Here is an 18038-nt window from a genome sequence, read left to right as displayed (position 1 = left end):
GGGGATGAAATAATAATAGAAATAAAGTGCACAATAAATGTAATGTTCTTGAATCATCCTGCAATCAATCTCCTACCCCGTCTATGGAAAAATGGTCTTCCATGAAACCAGTTCCTGGTGCCCAATAGGTTGGGGACTGCTGCTTTAAGGAATCTATAAGCAGCCTCAATATGGATTAAGGAAAATAGTTAAATTAGTTACCTGTTCATAAAATTCATTGACAATACCCTCCGTCCACTGAAGATGGAGCTCTTTACTCTTAGCGGGCCCATTGATATCAGCCAACTTTATACACATTTGACAAACCAGTAGACGATCATTTTCATTTGTCCAATCTATTCCAACTTCATCATTCACCTGTTTGAAGGACAAAGTTTAAGTGAATGCACAAGTTGAACAGGAAAATAAATTACAGAAAACTGATCATCTTGTTACTATGTATTCCGATCTGTCCACCATGTGCAGATAGGAATACCAAGTAATGAGAAACATCTCAGCTGTTTCAAATAATGTTATTTGGCTTGCATAAATTAGCAGTGAAATAGCTCACCTAAAAAAATAACAACAAATGATAGATAATTATGGAACTGAAAATAAATGCTATTTAATACTAGCATGTGTTATAAATTACTACTAAAATACTGTAGCTAAAAATAATAAGAAATTTTCTTGAGTTACTATTTGGGCATTTATTATATGTTTGATGTATTAAATTCTGCTTCAGGTTTTTGACCTTTACTACTACCAGGTATTAGTATTCCACAGAGATGGGAGCAAAAAAAAAAAAAAAAAAAACAAAATCACAATGATAGTTAGAATTCTATTATTCTTCTGCAGTACAAGGTATAATATATACCTGCTGCTGCTACTGCTGCTAAGTCGCTTCAGTCGTGTCCGACTCTGTGCGACCCCATAGATGGCAGCCCACTAGGCTCCCCCGTCCCTGGGATTCTCCAGGCAAGAACACTGGAGAGGGTTGCCATTTCCTTCTCCAGTGCATGAAAGTGAAAAGTGAAAGTGAAGCTGCTCAGTCTTGTCCGACTCTTAGCGACCCTGTGGACTGCAGCTCACCAGGCTCCTCCATCCATGGGATTTTCCAGGCAAGAGTACTGGAGTGGGGTGCCATTACCTTCTCCGTAATATATACCTACAGGACCTCAATATATTAGGTTTCCACACTGGGACCAATGCCTAAATAACTGCTTCTGGTTTAACACCGCATTGCATTTCATTTTCACATTCGACATCTATGAGGTGGCAGCAATGACTTTTAACACTCTCATTCCATGACATCTTTCAATGTGGCCAGAAAATGAGGACTGATACAAATCTAGTTACCTTGGCATTAAATTTGGCAACAAAATCGAAGTGTTTCTTCAGGTCAGTGGCCAGAATTGCTTCAATGACAAGGAAACGGAAATGCTTAAATTCCACATGGTCAAGGTTAACTAAGAAGTTATATTCTGGCCGGGACATGAAAAGGTTCCATGCAGCAGCCGCATGATGATTCTCCAAGACTGAGCGATCATTGTAGAGCACCGCCTAGGCAAAGACGAGAGTCGAGTTCAGCTTTTTAAATTAGGAACAAAAATAAATGAGAATATGCAAAACATTTGGAATCATCTTTAGTCATAGAACATAGAAATGCAACCTTGTAACAGCTAGTTATTAAGAATTACTTATTACTGTACATTGACTGTTTACTTTTCTTGGTTATTTTTTCTTTTTTTGGTAAGATTAAGTTCATTTCCTTGAAATTTTATTTCAAATTCTTGTAAGTGAAGGGCGTAGAGTTAGCTTATTTCGGATTACTCTTCTTTTTGCAAGACACAGGAATTTAACCATAAAAATATGCAAATATATTAATATCCCTAAGAGGTAACTCAGTTATCTCCCACATCTGAAATAAGAATGACTTCCTTTTAATTAAACACATGTAACTAATAAAGAACTTCCTTGGTGGCTCAGACGGTAAAGCGTCTGCTTACAATGTGGGAGACCTATGATATCCCTGAGAAGCCCATAATTCAAACTATTCTTACCTCACAGTCATAGGAAATATCACCCTCTGTCTAGTAATTGAAAGTATATAGTAAATATCTACTTGTTCGAATAATGCTGAGGGAAGCTGTGAAGCAAAAGAAAGTTGCCTAAAAAAATGCCTAAAGTCCAGTGTGGCAGATTGATGATGGAGGGAAAAAAAGGTATAAGGACAAAAAGGAGAGACCAAGCACATGAAAATTAATATTGAGGTAAATGAAAATACATGGACATGTAGCAAAACTGAGCGGTAAAGTGTGCTGGCCAAAGGATTTGCTTATGTTTAGGGAAAATACATAGTGTACGGAGGAAACAGTGAAAGAAATTTAAGTAGTCAGAAAAAAAAATCAGGATATTCGTACTGTATACAGATGAAAGGAAAATTACTTAAACGAAATTAATTTTAATTAAGGAAAGCTCTAGGCTAGTCTATAAGAGAGAGCATGGAAACAGATAAAAATAGATGAGAACAAAAGACAAAAACAAACATGACAAAAAAGAGTAATGGGTCAGATTAGTCTCCAGAGCATCTAGAAAGAAAAATAAGACCATGGGATCTTTAGTAAAATGGGTCTGTCCATCTGATTAAATCAAAGTTTAATTATATAGATGGAGATTCCTAGATACTTAGTGATTGATATTTGACTGAAGTTTAAGCACGTGCCTAGAGGAACGTCTTTAAAGTTACTGTTTTGAGAAAACTATGTTCAGGTAAAAAATTTACCTCAAATAAAACAAATCAATCTTTAATTCTTCCTAATCAATAAAAATGCCATAAAAATGATATTTGTTATAATATATCTCAAAGGAACTGGATTTACATCCAAAGAAGCCTCTAATTCTTAAAGAACTGAGAAAGATTTGGTTCTCCAATCTTTTCAGGAAGAAAACTTTTGTATAGGTCAGATATTCTTTGTTGAGGAAATTCATTAACATGAATTCAAGCAGTTTTTCTTCCTCAGAAGAAAACTGAGAAGGGATCTCCATAGGTGATAAATGTAGATGCATCATTAATAACTTAGAACAAACCATCATATCTTTTCAAAATGAGCATGGTCTCTAAGAATTTTATCTTAGGTCTAAATATAGTTTCGTTCGTATTCGCTTGGTGCCTGCTATACGTCAAATTTATAAAATTAATATTCTTCAGAGAAATCTCAAAATTGAATTACTTCCCCTGGTCAAAATCGAAAGGTTTACCTGAGGGGCGCTCGTGGCAACCAGGAAAGCATTAGTCCTTCCCGGGTGATCATAGTCATGCATGGCTGCGGCCACATACAAGGCCATCAACTCCAAGGCAGGGATATTTCCAGACAAACATCCATATTTATCATCAGGCACATTATACATTTTTGAGAATACATATCCCATATGGCCATGTGTAAATCCACTGTCAGAATCTGAGAAGAGACAATGAAAATAATATAGCTTTGAAGAAAGTAGTAAACTGATGTCAGTTATGTTCACTTCTTTATTTAAAAAGCCACTCTTCCTTTCCCATAGTTTACAAGGGAGCATAGAGAACTTAATATGTACCTGAATCGCTTGCTGATCCGTGATCATTAATCACAGTTGAGAGGCCTGGAATAGGTTGTGTCGTGAGATACCAAACAGCATGTAAGACATCCGTGGCATGGATTCTGTTGTGGTCTGTAACCAATGCAAAGGAACAGGCATGCATCTGTGAACTCTGGGGTCCGAGGACTAAGACTGCCACCTACTGGACAAACGGTTTAGTCCTTACATTTAAACAACCTGGGTGAAAGTCAGCCCAACATTCTAGGACAAATACTCTGTGATTGCCCTTCCGTTTCTCTACAACATTCATAGTAACAAGAAAAACAAACAAACAAACAAAAAAAACAACTTACAACATTCATCACACATGCAGATGTCCTAAATGAACAAAATCTGTGACCAGCATCCACCTAACATAAATAAATTTCACTAAATAACCCAACATATACAAACTCACTGTGCGAATCCACGGCAATGTTTACTCTTGTCCTTATGCCCATGTTCCTGTGTAAAACTACGCAGAGGACTAGAACAAAAGGCCCATGATACACTTAACCCAGCTCAGACCAATGGTTCATACCACCCAGTGTCTCTTTTCTGATAAATAGCACTCAAATATAACCTCTGAATTGAAAATAGTGCTATTCTTCTGTATCAAACTTAAAACACTGTAAGAAAACGAGTAACGTTTTCTATATGTATTAATAGATAAAATCCACAAAGCACATCAAAACCAAAATCAATTATGTTCTCTGATCTAGAAATTCTGGTTTGGGAATAAAGTTCTAGGAAATACAGAAAGAGAAAAAATTGAAACCTCTTTGTACAATAACATAAGGGGTTGAGCCATCCTGAAGTGTATAAATCTACAGGGCAACCAAGTCCCCCAGTTAAAATGTCCTTATCATAGCAATAGGGTTCTATTTCTACACGTGTGGTCTAGCTTCTATGGAACCATGACCAAAGGCCCACTGTGTTCCTGGCTCACCTTCGTCAGTCCATTTTTTCCGTGTTTTTCTCTTATCTGACCCTTCAGAATACTTCACTGATTTGGTATGCTTTATTCTAAGTATGCTAACTTCATACATTTTATTCCTAATGACCAACCATGATATGATTTCCTTCTATAAGGTAATAGATGACACCTCTGAATAGCACTCAACAGATGAGGAGAAGCAAAAACAGAAGAGAACAAGCAGAATAATAACGAAAATTTGAGAACAACACCTGTTCTCTGATCAGGGAAGAAAACAGAAATTAGGACATCTGTGTTGTTGGTGGCACACAGGAGCACGTAGGAAGATGGTGTGCGTTTTCCTACATTTCTGGCAACTTTAAGTGAAGACACATGGGTAAATCTTGGGTAAACACTCCAGAAACTCAGTGAAGGGTTGAGGGAGGTCTTGAGAGGATGTTTTCAGAAGAGCTTTGAGAAGCAGACCTCCTAAGTTCTGGAGTGGTAAACGGCAAACCTTGTTCACTGTATCATTGCCAAAGGTGAACACTGATATTACCAAGTCTCCAAAGAACACTTTTATTCAAACTGGGGTCTCTATCTCCATGTATGGACTATCGCAAATGATTTAAGACAATTACATTTTAAATCTATATCTGTGCCAGTGTACAAAGTTGATCATGCTAGAAGTCTCAGGGTCTAGGACATATCTGATTTTATCTCTGCCCTGACATTTATTACCTGTATTACTGAGTCATTTCAAACATTGTCTCACTTCCTTATCTTAAAACATGGAGACAATAATAGTGCCTATTTCATAGTACAATTTTGAGAATTACAGAAGGGGACCTATTTTAAAGTGGCTGTTGTATAGTAAGCTTGTGATTGATGTAAATATCATTACCTAAAATACATGATGAAATGGTTAGATGGCATTACTGATTTCATGGACATGAGTTTGAGCAAGCTCCAGGAGTTGGTGATACACAGGGAGCCCTGGCGTGCTGTAGTCCATGGGGTCGCAGAGAATCATATATGACTGAGTGACTATATGGAACTGAACTGAAAATACGTGATTGCTGTTATGACACAATGATGGATTTGTAAGAATAGAATTGAAGAGCTAAAAATAAAAGCTAAGCTAAGCCATGGAGGAGGGAGAAGGCAGTGATGACCCACCAGAAGAACATGCAACCTGGTCAGAGGGTTTCCGGGGCTATGATGGAAGAGAGTTTCTGGGTTAAGTTCTTTACTCTTCCCTTGTGACAAGCGGGGAAAATTACTATGTGATGTAACTACCATTACCACTACAAGTCAGAGAAACCTGTGCATGTGCCCAGCATTACAAGGTGGGTGGAGGCGGTATCAGGGTATTGACTGTGTCTCTTTGGGATGAAAAATAGACAACACTAAGTCAGGTGAACTTGTAGCTCTTGAATTATACTGCTTACTGGCCTGTTCCCCATCCCAAGGTCCAAGTCCAGAAGGGTTTATAGCTTGTGTATGTGTGTATGTGTGTGTGTGTGTGTGTGTGTGTGTGCGTGCTTATGCTTAGTCATTAAGTTGTGTCCAATTCTTTGTGACCCTATGGACTGTAGCCCAACAGGCTTCTTTTCCCATGGAATTCTCCAGGCAAGAATACTGAAGTGGGTTGCCATGCCCTCCTCCAGGGGATCTTCCTGACCAGGGATTGAACCCATGTCTCTTAGGTCTCCTGCATTGGCAGGCAGGTTCTTTACCACTAGTGCCATCTGGGAAGCCCAAAATTTCATTGAACAAACTATCTAAATAATTTCGTGCTGAAAATGTAAAAAAAAATAAAGCTTGTCAAACACATTTTTTGAGGTAAGTAGAGTTGGACTGTGAAGAAGGCTGAGCACCGAAGAATTGATGCTTTTGACCTGTGGTGTTGGAGAAGACTCTTGAGAGTCCCTTGGACTGCAAGGAGATCAGCCCTGGGATTTCTTTGGAAGGAATGATGCTAAAGCTGAAACTCCAGTACTTTGGCCACCTCATGCGAAGAGTTGACTCATTGGAAAAGACTCTGATGCTGGGAGGGATTGGGGGCAAGAGGAGAAGGGGATGATAGAGGATGGGATGGCTGGATGGCATCACTGACTCGATGGACGTGAGTCTGTGTGAACTCCGGGGGTTGGTGATGGACAGGGAGGCCTGGCGTGCTGCAATTCATGGGGTCGCAAAGAGTCGGACATGACTGAGTGACTGATCTGATCTGATCTGATAACCATTTTGGGGCTTCCCTGGTGGCTCAGATGGTACAGAATCTGCCTGCAATGCAGGAGACCCAGGTTTGATCCCTGGGTCAGGAAGATCCCCTGGAAAAGAAAATGACAACTCACTCCAGTACTCTGGCCTAGAGAATTCAATGGACAAAAGAGCATGGTGGGCTCCAGTCTATGGGGTCTCAAGAGTCAGACATGACTGAGCAACTAAAACCTAACTTAATTTATAATCATTTTAAGTAGATACATGTATATGTATAACTGAATCACTTTGCTATACACCTGAAATTAACAGAACTTTGTTAATTGATTCTAAGTTAAAAAGTTTTTTCTATATATGTTTGCTTTTTAGAGGTTAACATAATCTTGATTTAAAAACTAGGTATGAGAGTATATGGGGGAAAAAACCTTCCTTTTGCTTTTGAGTATAGGTTCACAAGTGCTAAACAATAGTTACCCAAACCTAACTCCTTTAATACATATTACATATATTTATATAGATATAGTTATACAGGTGTAATTCTAAAAGGATTACATTGTCACTATCACTTAAGCAGGATGGAAAAATTACCTGCCTTTAAGAAGTCATTAAGATATTTATTAAACACATACTCACACCTACTGTGAGAAAATACTGTGCCAAGTGCTGGTGGTATTGTTGCTCTTGCCATTAATTCTCTGGGGACCACCTCAGGCGCAAAGGCACCTGAGTCAACATAGGGGATTGAGAAGTTTCTATAAGACAGACAAATATGCTCAAAGGCTGCTCTTCTTTTTCTGGCCTTGATAGGCAACTGACAGAGCTATGGAATGCAATCAGAGCTATCCTTATTTTATCATTATTCTTCTCAACCTCTTCCTTCATCGCTGCATTTTGGACAAACCTCTTAATAATTCTCTCACCCACCTGGCAAACACCACCACCCTTCGGCCCCTGCCTCTTGGACAACACATAAACACGCGTGCACATACTAATAACATCACCCGCCTTCCCCTTCCCCAGAACCTGCGTACCCACTCTTCTGTCTTAATAGACCTGTTTTCTCTTTTTCTCCTTTTCTCAAGCACAGGGTTGAAATGAGCTGCTATAGAAGGCTGGGGTTGCCTATAAAATTTATAGGTTTTTAGAACTCAATTTACAGATTTTCTATTTAAAGTTCTCTATGCTCCTATTCACCAATGAGTGAAGCAAAGTACTAAAGAATAGAAATAAGACTTGAAACATTTTTCCCCCCACCTTTGGAAAGTAGCTAATAGTGTAGCAGTTCTGCCCCGCTAGCTTGTTGCATGTCACCTCGGTGGCTACCTTTAAACTCGGTGGGCTCATCACATACGCCTGATCAAACTGAGCTAGACGGAGGCTGTGCTGACTGTGCTCAGTCGAGTCTGACTCTATGCCACCCCATGGGCTGTAGCCCGCCAGGGGACCTTCCCGACCCAGGGATCTAACCCGCAGTCACTTAACGTCTCCTGTTCTGGCAGGCGGGTCCTTTAGTAAAGGTTCTGGGCATAAATGTACAAGCTTTCATACTTTCCCTCTTCTCTTGGAAATTGTTAAAAAGTGTAATTAAAACTGTAATAAAATTTTAGTTTCTAACATTTTAGCTCATTGTCATATTAAGGCTAATCTTGCCTGGAAAATCCCATGGACGGAGGAGCCTGATGGGCTGCAGTCCATGGGGTCGCTAAGAGTTGGAGATGACTGAGCGACTTCACTTTCACTTTTCACTTTCATGCACTGGAGAAGGAAATGGCAACCCACTCCAGTGTTCCTGCCTGGAAAATCCCAGCGATGGGGGAGCCTGGTGGGCTACTGTCTATGGGGCTGCACAGGTTCGGACATGACTGAAGCGACTTAGCAGCAGCAGCCCTATTTTGGTTACCTTTAGGCTTTTTTCATTTAGTTATGGGTTTATACAGAAATATTAGAAACATAGTTCTCTAGGAATAAATGCTAAATTTTTGCACATGTTAATTTTAAATAATGATAAATACAGCTTTTAATAAATATCTATCTTGGTCTAAATTTATAACCCTATAACATGCACAGTATTATGATTTAAAAGTGATCATGAATTGAGTTAAAACTTTTCTGTGAGAAGATGTAAATAAATTCCCTTTCACATCTAACAGAAAAAGCAAAGATATAACAAATTCTTTTCCACATGAAGAACCTGGTATTTCAGGAAAAACATCTGTTTACCTGCAATATATAAATAGGTAATAATAAAATTTAGAATCTGCAAACTTTTTACAGTTAAATAAATACTGGTCAACTTTATGAGTTAATGGAATACTATCTAGAGAAAAGTTGAAAGAGATTTGAACTCAGTGGAACTTGGCAATAGCTGATTATATTATATGGAAATTTAATATTATTTATAAATTAAATTTAAATTTAATCATCAATTAATATTATTTGTAAATTTAGTCTGATGACTAGCTGTTCTTTAATGTTTGCAGTGGCTTCCTTTTTGTAAAAGCTTATTTATATAATTCCTTAAGCTTTGAGAAATCACTAACACTTAGGTCAATCCCTGGCATTCAACCAGGGTAGCTCTGGGAAAGCAGTATTAAAAAAGCAAGGCTTATCTTCAGATCCTTTCAAACTACCCCTTTTTCATAATTCTCTCTCCACGTCCATGGCCCCATCCGCCAGAATTTCCCACGGTGCCCAGAGCGCTTAAATTCCCCTCTCTACTCCACCGTCCTATTTTCTCTGCATTTAGTCTCATATTCTCCCACAAATCTCATTTGTAGATTTAATTCTTAATTCTCCTTCTCTACCACACAACTTGCAAATTCAATAACTCATTCCTCTTTCCTATCACACATCAACTGTGCATTTATATCCTAACGTAGCATGTGATGGCATTTTCAAAACCAGCGTCTTAATAATGAATCACTTGGTTAATGCACTACCCTACTCCTTCTGAACACAGTTGTTCTAGTCTCCATACAACTTTTACTTAAGCTCCGTGCTACTAGAAATAGACATGAGTTCTGGGGTTCTAAAGTTCAAAGTACATACAAGCAAATTTAGAAACTTAAAAGTTAAAACATGATTTAAGTAACACAAGCTCTAGTCAACATACTGTATTTAACTATTTTTTTTCTTTCTATTTTTTCTTTCTAAAGTTCCATGTGATTTCTGTACCCTTCTGATTAGATTTACAGCTGTTTCTCCAGTTTCAAATATTCTGTAGCATGTACAACAATGCTACTTACATGTTCTGATGATACAGAAATGCTACATATTGAAATTTTACTATCTCTTTTGCGTTCCAGTTCCTCATGATTACAAAGGACAGACTTATTTTTGCAATATTCAAAGTTCATAAGCTTGGACCCTTGGCTGTGCCCTCTCCTTTGGTCTTCACATTTTATCTTGATTTTTTAAAAAAGTTCCTAATAATTTCTGCACAACCACTTACAGTTGTATTTTCTTTTTCCCTTTTATTCATTAGACCATCATCTTCCTGTCCCTCTATTCCCAGCCAGGCTTATCTTATACTGAAAAACTTTAATTGTGAGTTAACTCGGCAGATGCTAGAGCAAAGGTTGAGAATTCTACCCAGTAAAAGGAGTATGTCATAAAATGAGCAATAAATTAACATGTATTTATTTAGTACACACTTAAATTGGAGCTACTTATGTGCAAGGCACTATTATAACCCTTTAACAATTATTACATCATTTTATCCTTGCAACAATCCTATGAAGTAGTTATTATTATATCCATTTTACAGATTAAGAAATGAGGCATTTAAAGGTTAATTAAGACCAGGGTGTCCTACAGCTGATTTATAAAGGGACCAGGATTCTAACATAAACTATTATCTCCTAATCACTATACCAGGTGACCATATAGGATGCTTACAATGTGTAATTCTGTGCTAGCTCTTAATTCAATATCCCATTACCCATAGCAAATTTAATGGATTTTAAAAGTATTAATTCTTCTACTTACAAGGAATTTCCCTATAGCCAATCTCCAAAGCATGAAAATAATTCATGAATTCCCTAACTGGAATTTTAAAAGCTTCAAAGAGGCCCATGTCTTCAAAAAGTCTGTATGATACCTGTAAAAGAAAAAGACAAGGTTTTACAAAACATCCCTTGATGTGTATTATACATAAAGAGAAAAATGGGGGAAAAGTATACATTCTATCAACCATATTAATGTGTTGCCTATTGAAACCCTTACTGGAAACAACAGATCAAATAGATATTGAAGACTTCTATGGCCTAGCCCTCTATATAATCTATTTTTAAAGGCAGAGACATAAACCTAAGAAACAGCCAATGAAAAAAATCCAGTATACACTAAAGAAATATAACAAGGTACTAAATTGTGTGTGATATCAATAATAAGAGAATGATACTGAGTAAATTGCTAATTGTATAATATATATGCTAAATAAAGAATGAGAGAAAGCTTTTATCTGGACTTATTTTATAAATTAAAAAAAAGCTTTCTAGAGGATAAAGAACTGTGCCTTAATGAAGAATAAGGGAATAGAATTAGAAGAAAGAAAAGGGTGTCTTGACTGAAATATATAGAGAAAAAAAGATTTGTTCTAATCCAGTATAAATAAAAATTTTTGAACTATTTTTCCTCATTTGCCATCTCTCTCCTTTGAATATCTATTCTCCTTTTAATTACTTTCATAGCTCTAGAGACTCAAATCAGCTAAATATGTTTGGATGTGACTGGTATCTTTGATATGCAAATTGTAGAGAATGAAAAAAATGATAAAGGCAAAGAAGAGAGTAATTGGGAGAGAAATGGTTATTCACATGGCAGGATGGAGAGCAGCATCATTTACAGTGACCACACTTTTATTTTTAAAATACAATGTGTAAATCAATGATAATTCAATACAAATTTTTAAAAAAGTGGTCTCACTTTATGTCACAAAGACACAGTACTGGTTATAATTCAGGAGACTGAGAAAGAATTATTTATCCTTTAAGTTATTTGTATTCTTGCTTAAGATTCTCAAACTACTTCTTCTAAATGTTTGATAACTTCATAGTTAAATTTCTATTTTCATTATGAACTTTACATCTACTCAAATTCACTAATATTCTTTTATTTGGAGATTTAATTTTCATCAATGACATATATTATGTTTATATTTGTGTACATACATAATACACATTTATGGGACTTCCTGGTGATTCAGACAGTAAAGAATCTGTCTGCAGTACAGGAGACCCCAGTTCGAATCCTGGGTCAGGGAAGATCCCCTGAAGAGGGGAATAGCAACACACTCCAGTATTCTTGCCTGGAAAATTCCAGTGACAGAGGAGCCTGGCGGGCTACAGTCCATGGGGTCACAAAGAGTTGGACATGACTGAGTGACTAACACACACATACACATTTATATCTAACTGAAAAAGGGGATTTATTCATTCAGTATATGTCTACTGTCTCCTTCTGTTTAAGACAATTTCCATATATAATGCATATATATATATGAAAAAACAAGGAAGCTTTCCTTAAAGGAATTTATGGTCCAGCAGGTGAGGGCAGTAAATTATAGACATAATTAGTAACGTACACACTATGACTGAGCTTCCCCTAGTGGCTCAACCTAAATGCAGGAGACCACCTGCAGCACAGGAGACATGGGTTAGATCCCTGGGTCTGGAAGATCCCTGGTGAAGGAAATGGCACCTCATTCCAGTATTCTGGCCTGCAAAATCCCATGGACAGAGGAGCCTGGTGGGCTACCATCCGTGGGGTCACAAGAGCTGAACAGAACTTAGCAACTAAACCACCACCACACTATGACTGAAAGGGATGTTATATGAACAAAGAAAAAGGGAAGCAGGAATAGAGCTTTGAGTCCAGGAGGACATGGCAATTGCTGTTTTAAATATGGTGGTTAGAAGAGGCATATTCAGGTGAGTTTGAGCAAATAATTGAAGGAGATGCAGAGTGTCGTATAGGAATATCTGAGGAAAGTTTCCTAAGCAGAAGAGAAAGATAGTGCAAAGGCCCTGAGGTATGTCTGCTACACTCACAAAACAGCAAGAAGACCAACATGGTCAAAACAGAATGAATGAGGACAGGAGTAAAATTTAAGTTAGTGACTATAGAGTGGTGTTGACTGGGTTGCAATCCTGTTTCACAGCCAGATTGACCAGTATAAGGACTTTTATACTGAGTGAGGCAGGGAACCTTTGAAGAGTTGAAGCAGGGAAAGTGTCTTTATTTGACTTATGTTTTCAAAGGAGCACTGTGGCTGCCCATTGGGAATAGAGTGTGTATATTATTTACACGCACTTTTTTCACTTTGAAAAAACTATACAGGTAAGTATACTTAATTTTGTCCCTTTTTCTGTGTTACGTAACATCTCCACCTCATCTTTTTTTTTTTTTTTTAATTCTTCCAATTTTATTTTATTTTTAAACTTTACATAATTGTATTAGTTTTGCCAAATATCAAAATGAATCTGCCACAGGTATACACGTGTTCCCCATCCCGAACCCCCCTCCCTCCTCCCTCCCCACACCATCCCTCCGGGCCGTCCCAGTGCACCAGCCCCAAGCATCCAGCATCATGCATCGAACCTGGACTGGCAACTCGCTTCCCACACGATACTTTACATGTTTCACTGCCATTCTCCCGAATCTTCCCACCCTCTCCCTCCCCCACAGAGTCCATAAGACTGTTCTATACATCATTGTCTCTTTTGCTGTCTCGTACACCGGGTTATTGTTACCATCTTTCTAAATTCCATATATGTGCGTTAGTATACTGTATTTATGTTTTTCCTTCTGGCTTACTTCACTCTGTATAATAGGCTCCAGTTTCATCCACCTCATTAGAACTGATTCAAATGTGTTCTTTTTAATGGCTGAGTAATACTCCATTGTGTATATGTACCACAGCTTTCTTATCCATTCATCTGCTGATGGACATCTAGGTTGCTTCCATGTCTTGGCTATTATAAACAGTGCTGCAATGAACATTGGGGTACACGTGTCTCTTTCCCTTCTGGTTTCCTCAGTGTGTATGCCCAGCAGTGGGGTTGCTGGATCATAAGGCAGTTCTATTTCCAGTTTTTTAAGGAATCTCCACACTGTTCTCCATAGTGGCTGTACTAGTTTGCATTCCCACCAACAGTGTAAGAGGGTTCCCTTTTCTCCACACCCTCTCCAGCATTTATTATTTGTAGACTTTTGGATCGCAGCCATTCTAACTGGTGTGAAATGGTACCTCATAGTGGTTTTGATTTGCATTTCTCTGATAATGAGTGATGTTGAGCATCTTTTCATGTGTTTGTTAGCCATCTGTATGTCTTTTTGGAGAAATGTCTATTTAGTTCTTTGGCCCATTTTTTGATTGGGTCGTTTATTTTTCTGGAGTTGAGCTGTAGGAGTTGCTTGTATATTTTTGAGATTAGTTGTTTGTCGGTTGCTTCATTTGCTATTATTTTCTCCCATTCTGAAGGCTGTCTTTTCACCTTGCTAATAGTTTCCTTTGATGTGCAGAAGCTTTTAAGGTTAATTAGGTCCCATTTGTTTATTTTTGCTTTTATTTCCAATATTCTGGGAGGTGGGTCATAGAGGATCCTGCTGTGATGTATGTCGGAGAGTGTTTTGCCTATGTTCTCCTCTAGGAGTTTTATAGTTTCTGGTCTTACGTTTAGATCTTTAATCCATTTTGAGTTTATTTTTGTGTATGGTGTTAGAAAGTGGTCCAGTTTCATTCTTTTACAAGTGGTTGACCAGATTTCCCAGCACCACTTGTTAAAGAGATTGTCTTTAATCCATTGTATATTCTTGCCTCCTTTGTCAAGATAAGGTGTCCATATGTGCGTGGATTTATCTCTGGGCTTTCTATTTTATTCCATTGATCAATATTTCTGTCTTTGGCCAGTACCATACTGTCTTGATAACTGTGGCTTTGTAGTAGAGCCTGAAGTCAGGTAGGTTGATTCCTCCAGTTCCATTCTTCTTTCTCAAGATCGCTTTGGCTATTCGAGGTTTTTTGTATTTCCATACAAATTGTGAAATTATTTGTTCTAGCTCTGTGAAGAATACTGTTGGTAGCTTGATAGGGATTGCGTTGAATCTATAAATTGCTTTGGGTAGTATACTCATTTTCACTATATTGATTCTTCCAATCCGTGAACATGGTATATTTCTCCATCTATTAGTGTCCTCTTTGATTTCTTTCACCAGTGTTTTATAGTTTTCTATATATAGGTCTTTAGTTTCTTTAGGTAGATATATTCCTAAGTATTTTATTCTTTCCATTGCAATGGTGAATGGAATTGTTTCCTTAATTTCTCTTTCTGTTTTCTCATTATTAGTGTATAGGAATGCCAGGGATTTCTGTGTGTTGATTTTATATCCTTCCACCTCATCTTTTTAAAAATACAATAGAAAGTTAAGTTTGTGGTTTCTGTCATATTTCATAGTTCTTCTAGTTATTTTCTCCTTATTATTGCTTTAAGCTATATTCGAGTCCTTGTTTATAAATACCCAGTGGATTTAACTATACATGTTACTGCAATAAAAATTATTTATAATAGCAGCAGCTATTGACACACACATATACTCACTATTCTGTATAGATATATATGGCATTGAATAAGCTTGATGCCTCCTCCAAGTACATATATTTACATATATTAATTACTTATATTAATTAATCCATGTAGCATCTTATGAGATAGACACTGTTACTTATTACACTTGAAAGCAGAGGACTCTAAGGCACAGAAAAGTTGAATGACTTGTAAAAGATCACACAGTTGACACATTATCAGACCAGAATTCAAGTCCAACATTATGGCTTCAGACTGTGTGCTCTTAACTGTTTCATATCCTATCACCATTATTTGAAAAGCAATATTGTTAGGACTGTAAATGACTAAAGTTTCCCATTATTCTCTTAAAATATTTGAAAGATGAATTGAAAAATTCAGACAAGACATTTTTAGGGTATGACTTTCAAATAGGAAAGTTTTCACTGAAGCTGTTATAAATCAACAGGCAATGATCCAAACTCATAAATAAAGAAAAGTCACTGTTAACTGGGTAAATATTGGTAACCAAAAAAAGTAAATACTCTTCCCAAATCTGAATGATGTCCTTTTAAATTTGTTAAAATAAACATGATAATCATCAAAAAGGCAGGCAGTACATTAAGGCTGAGAAGTCATTTCCATTGCACATATGTCTCTTTAAAAGTCTTTTGAAGTGAGACTTTTTCTGTGTAGTCTCAGCCAGAAGGTGATTTCTTGGAATGTTCAAGTTAATTCATTTCAGCTGTTCTAAGGCCTTATAAAGTGAAAAAAAAAAAAATCCTTTTACACACTGAAAATTTCATGGTTTTTGTGCTTATAAACTCAAATCAGAGAAAAAATATCATAAAGTTCTACTTAGCAAGGCAAATAAAGTTGCCTTTTCTCTGAGTTAAATAGTTGGTTTTATAGAAAAATTGAGACATTGTAAACCATGTAGTTATTTATTTTGAAAGATAAGTGGAAAAAAGATACAAAAATCTAATTGCTATTTATATCTAATCTTCTATTGTCTATTTATATTCACAAGTTAGAAAATATTTTGTGGCAAAACCTGTCAAGTTGCTCCCTTCCGTCACTCCCCCAACCCCCAGCCCTCACAGAATTTCAAGGGGAGCCAGGTTTCTGCAACACTATTTAGTACAGTCACTTGTACTGTAAAACCAGTTGCTATAATGACAACTTTCTGTTGCTCAGACTCTCCATTCTGAGTTTGAAAATACAATCGATAAATGCATTTGGCAGGGGCTGAAAAGAATTTGAAATAAAGGTAAAACCCTGGACTTTCTATATATAGATACATCAAATCCTGGGTCCAATGTTTACCATATGACTTTAGATGAGCCGTATCGTTTCTCTTTTAAGTCTCAGTTTCTTCTTCTGTCAACTAGAGATTAAAAAAAAAAAAAAAAACCTGCATCCAAGTTACTCTGAAGACAAAACTGTAAAGTTTTGGAACATCTGTGACATATATGCCAAATGCAAAACAATTTGAGACTTTTCTTCCCATACCAGGGAACACACTCTTCAATAGAAGAGAAAAAAGACTTCCTGGCCCGCTGCCACCTCCTGTCGTGGCACCATTTCAGGCATTTTTCCAGGTAAAATCACACCCTCAGAGTTCTGGTATGCAATGAGATTCAGGGATGGGACACAAAACCTCCCTGGAGAAGTCTTGAGGCATGAGGCAGAGACGGACTGAAGAAAACAGGAGTCCTTTTAAACCGGCCTTCAAGCTCAGCCAGCGTGAAAAGATGCTGGTCAGCATCAAGGAGAAAGGAAAAGAAGGAGAATGGCACTATTAATTTGCAAAAATACGCATGTATCTTGAGGATATTCTGCCAAATGTTATCAGTCAGACAGAGAAAGATATGATTTCACTTATATGTGGAATATAACAAACAAGATTAGTGAACAAACCACACAAAAAGAAACATATGTAGGCATAGAGAACAGAGCAGTGATGAGAGAGGGCAAACAGGTGAAGGGATCAACTGTATGGTGACAGATGGAAACTACATTTTCAGTGGTGGCACACAGCAGCGTCTACAGAAGAATGAATATAGCATGCACATGAAACTTGTATAATATCCTAAACCAATGTTACCTCAATAAAATTTTTTTAAGAAAAAAAAAGAAGGATAGTATCTCTAAGTCAAAGTCCAAGGGCTGCCACTCTGGTTCTCAATGTGTTCATGGTCAGAACAGAGTCCAATAGAGGCTATGACCAAGTGTTATGGAGACTCTCTACTTATTTTGAGCTTCACACTGCTACTGCTAAGTCGCTTCAGTTGTGTCCGACTCTGTGCGACCCCATAGACGGCAGCCCACCAGGCTCCCCCGTCTCTGGGATTCTCCAGGCAAGAACACTGGAGTGGGTTGCCATTTCCTTCTCAATGAGCTTCACAAGCCATCCATTATTTGAACATACCTCTGCGCGTAGCAAGTTGAAGTGTCATTATTTGGATACATATCTAATTTTCCTATTGGAGCAGAAGTTCCGTGAAGGCAGGGACACATTTTTTGTCTTGAAGACTAGCCTAGCATTAGTGTTTGAACAAGGTAGAAGTTCTCTCTATTCCTTCCTTTAAACCTTCATGGATCAGGAACCCTCACTTTGAAATTCCACAATCAGATAACTTGCTCAGAGTTCTGAAGGAAGCCTGTGTCCACTGCACAGAGAAGAAATCAGTCCAGCAAATGATTTCTCTTCTAGTGTTTTGCAGGCAAGGGTT

General features: G+C 37.5%; 1 protein-coding gene across 3 annotated transcripts in view; it reads right to left on the bottom strand.

The window, feature by feature from the left end:
- Positions 1–18038, bottom strand: part of PDE3A (phosphodiesterase 3A) — a 376263-nt gene that overhangs the window by 19399 nt on the left and 338826 nt on the right. For all 3 annotated transcript variants that reach the window (XM_005911912.3, XM_070371160.1, XM_070371161.1), the window contains exons 10-14: positions 10727–10838; positions 3577–3690; positions 3241–3440; positions 1339–1542; positions 202–357 (exon numbers count right to left, since the gene is read on the bottom strand). In XM_005911912.3, the coding sequence (XP_005911974.3) occupies positions 202–357; positions 1339–1542; positions 3241–3440; positions 3577–3690; positions 10727–10838 (786 nt within the window). The remainder of the gene's footprint in view (positions 1–201; positions 358–1338; positions 1543–3240; positions 3441–3576; positions 3691–10726; positions 10839–18038) is intronic.

Source organism: Bos mutus, chromosome 5 (genome assembly GCF_027580195.1).
Source record: "Bos mutus isolate GX-2022 chromosome 5, NWIPB_WYAK_1.1, whole genome shotgun sequence".
Classification (NCBI taxonomy): Eukaryota; Metazoa; Chordata; class Mammalia; order Artiodactyla; family Bovidae; genus Bos; species Bos mutus.
Note: the sequence above shows the minus strand (reverse complement) of the source record. Positions and strands in the feature narration are given on the sequence as shown.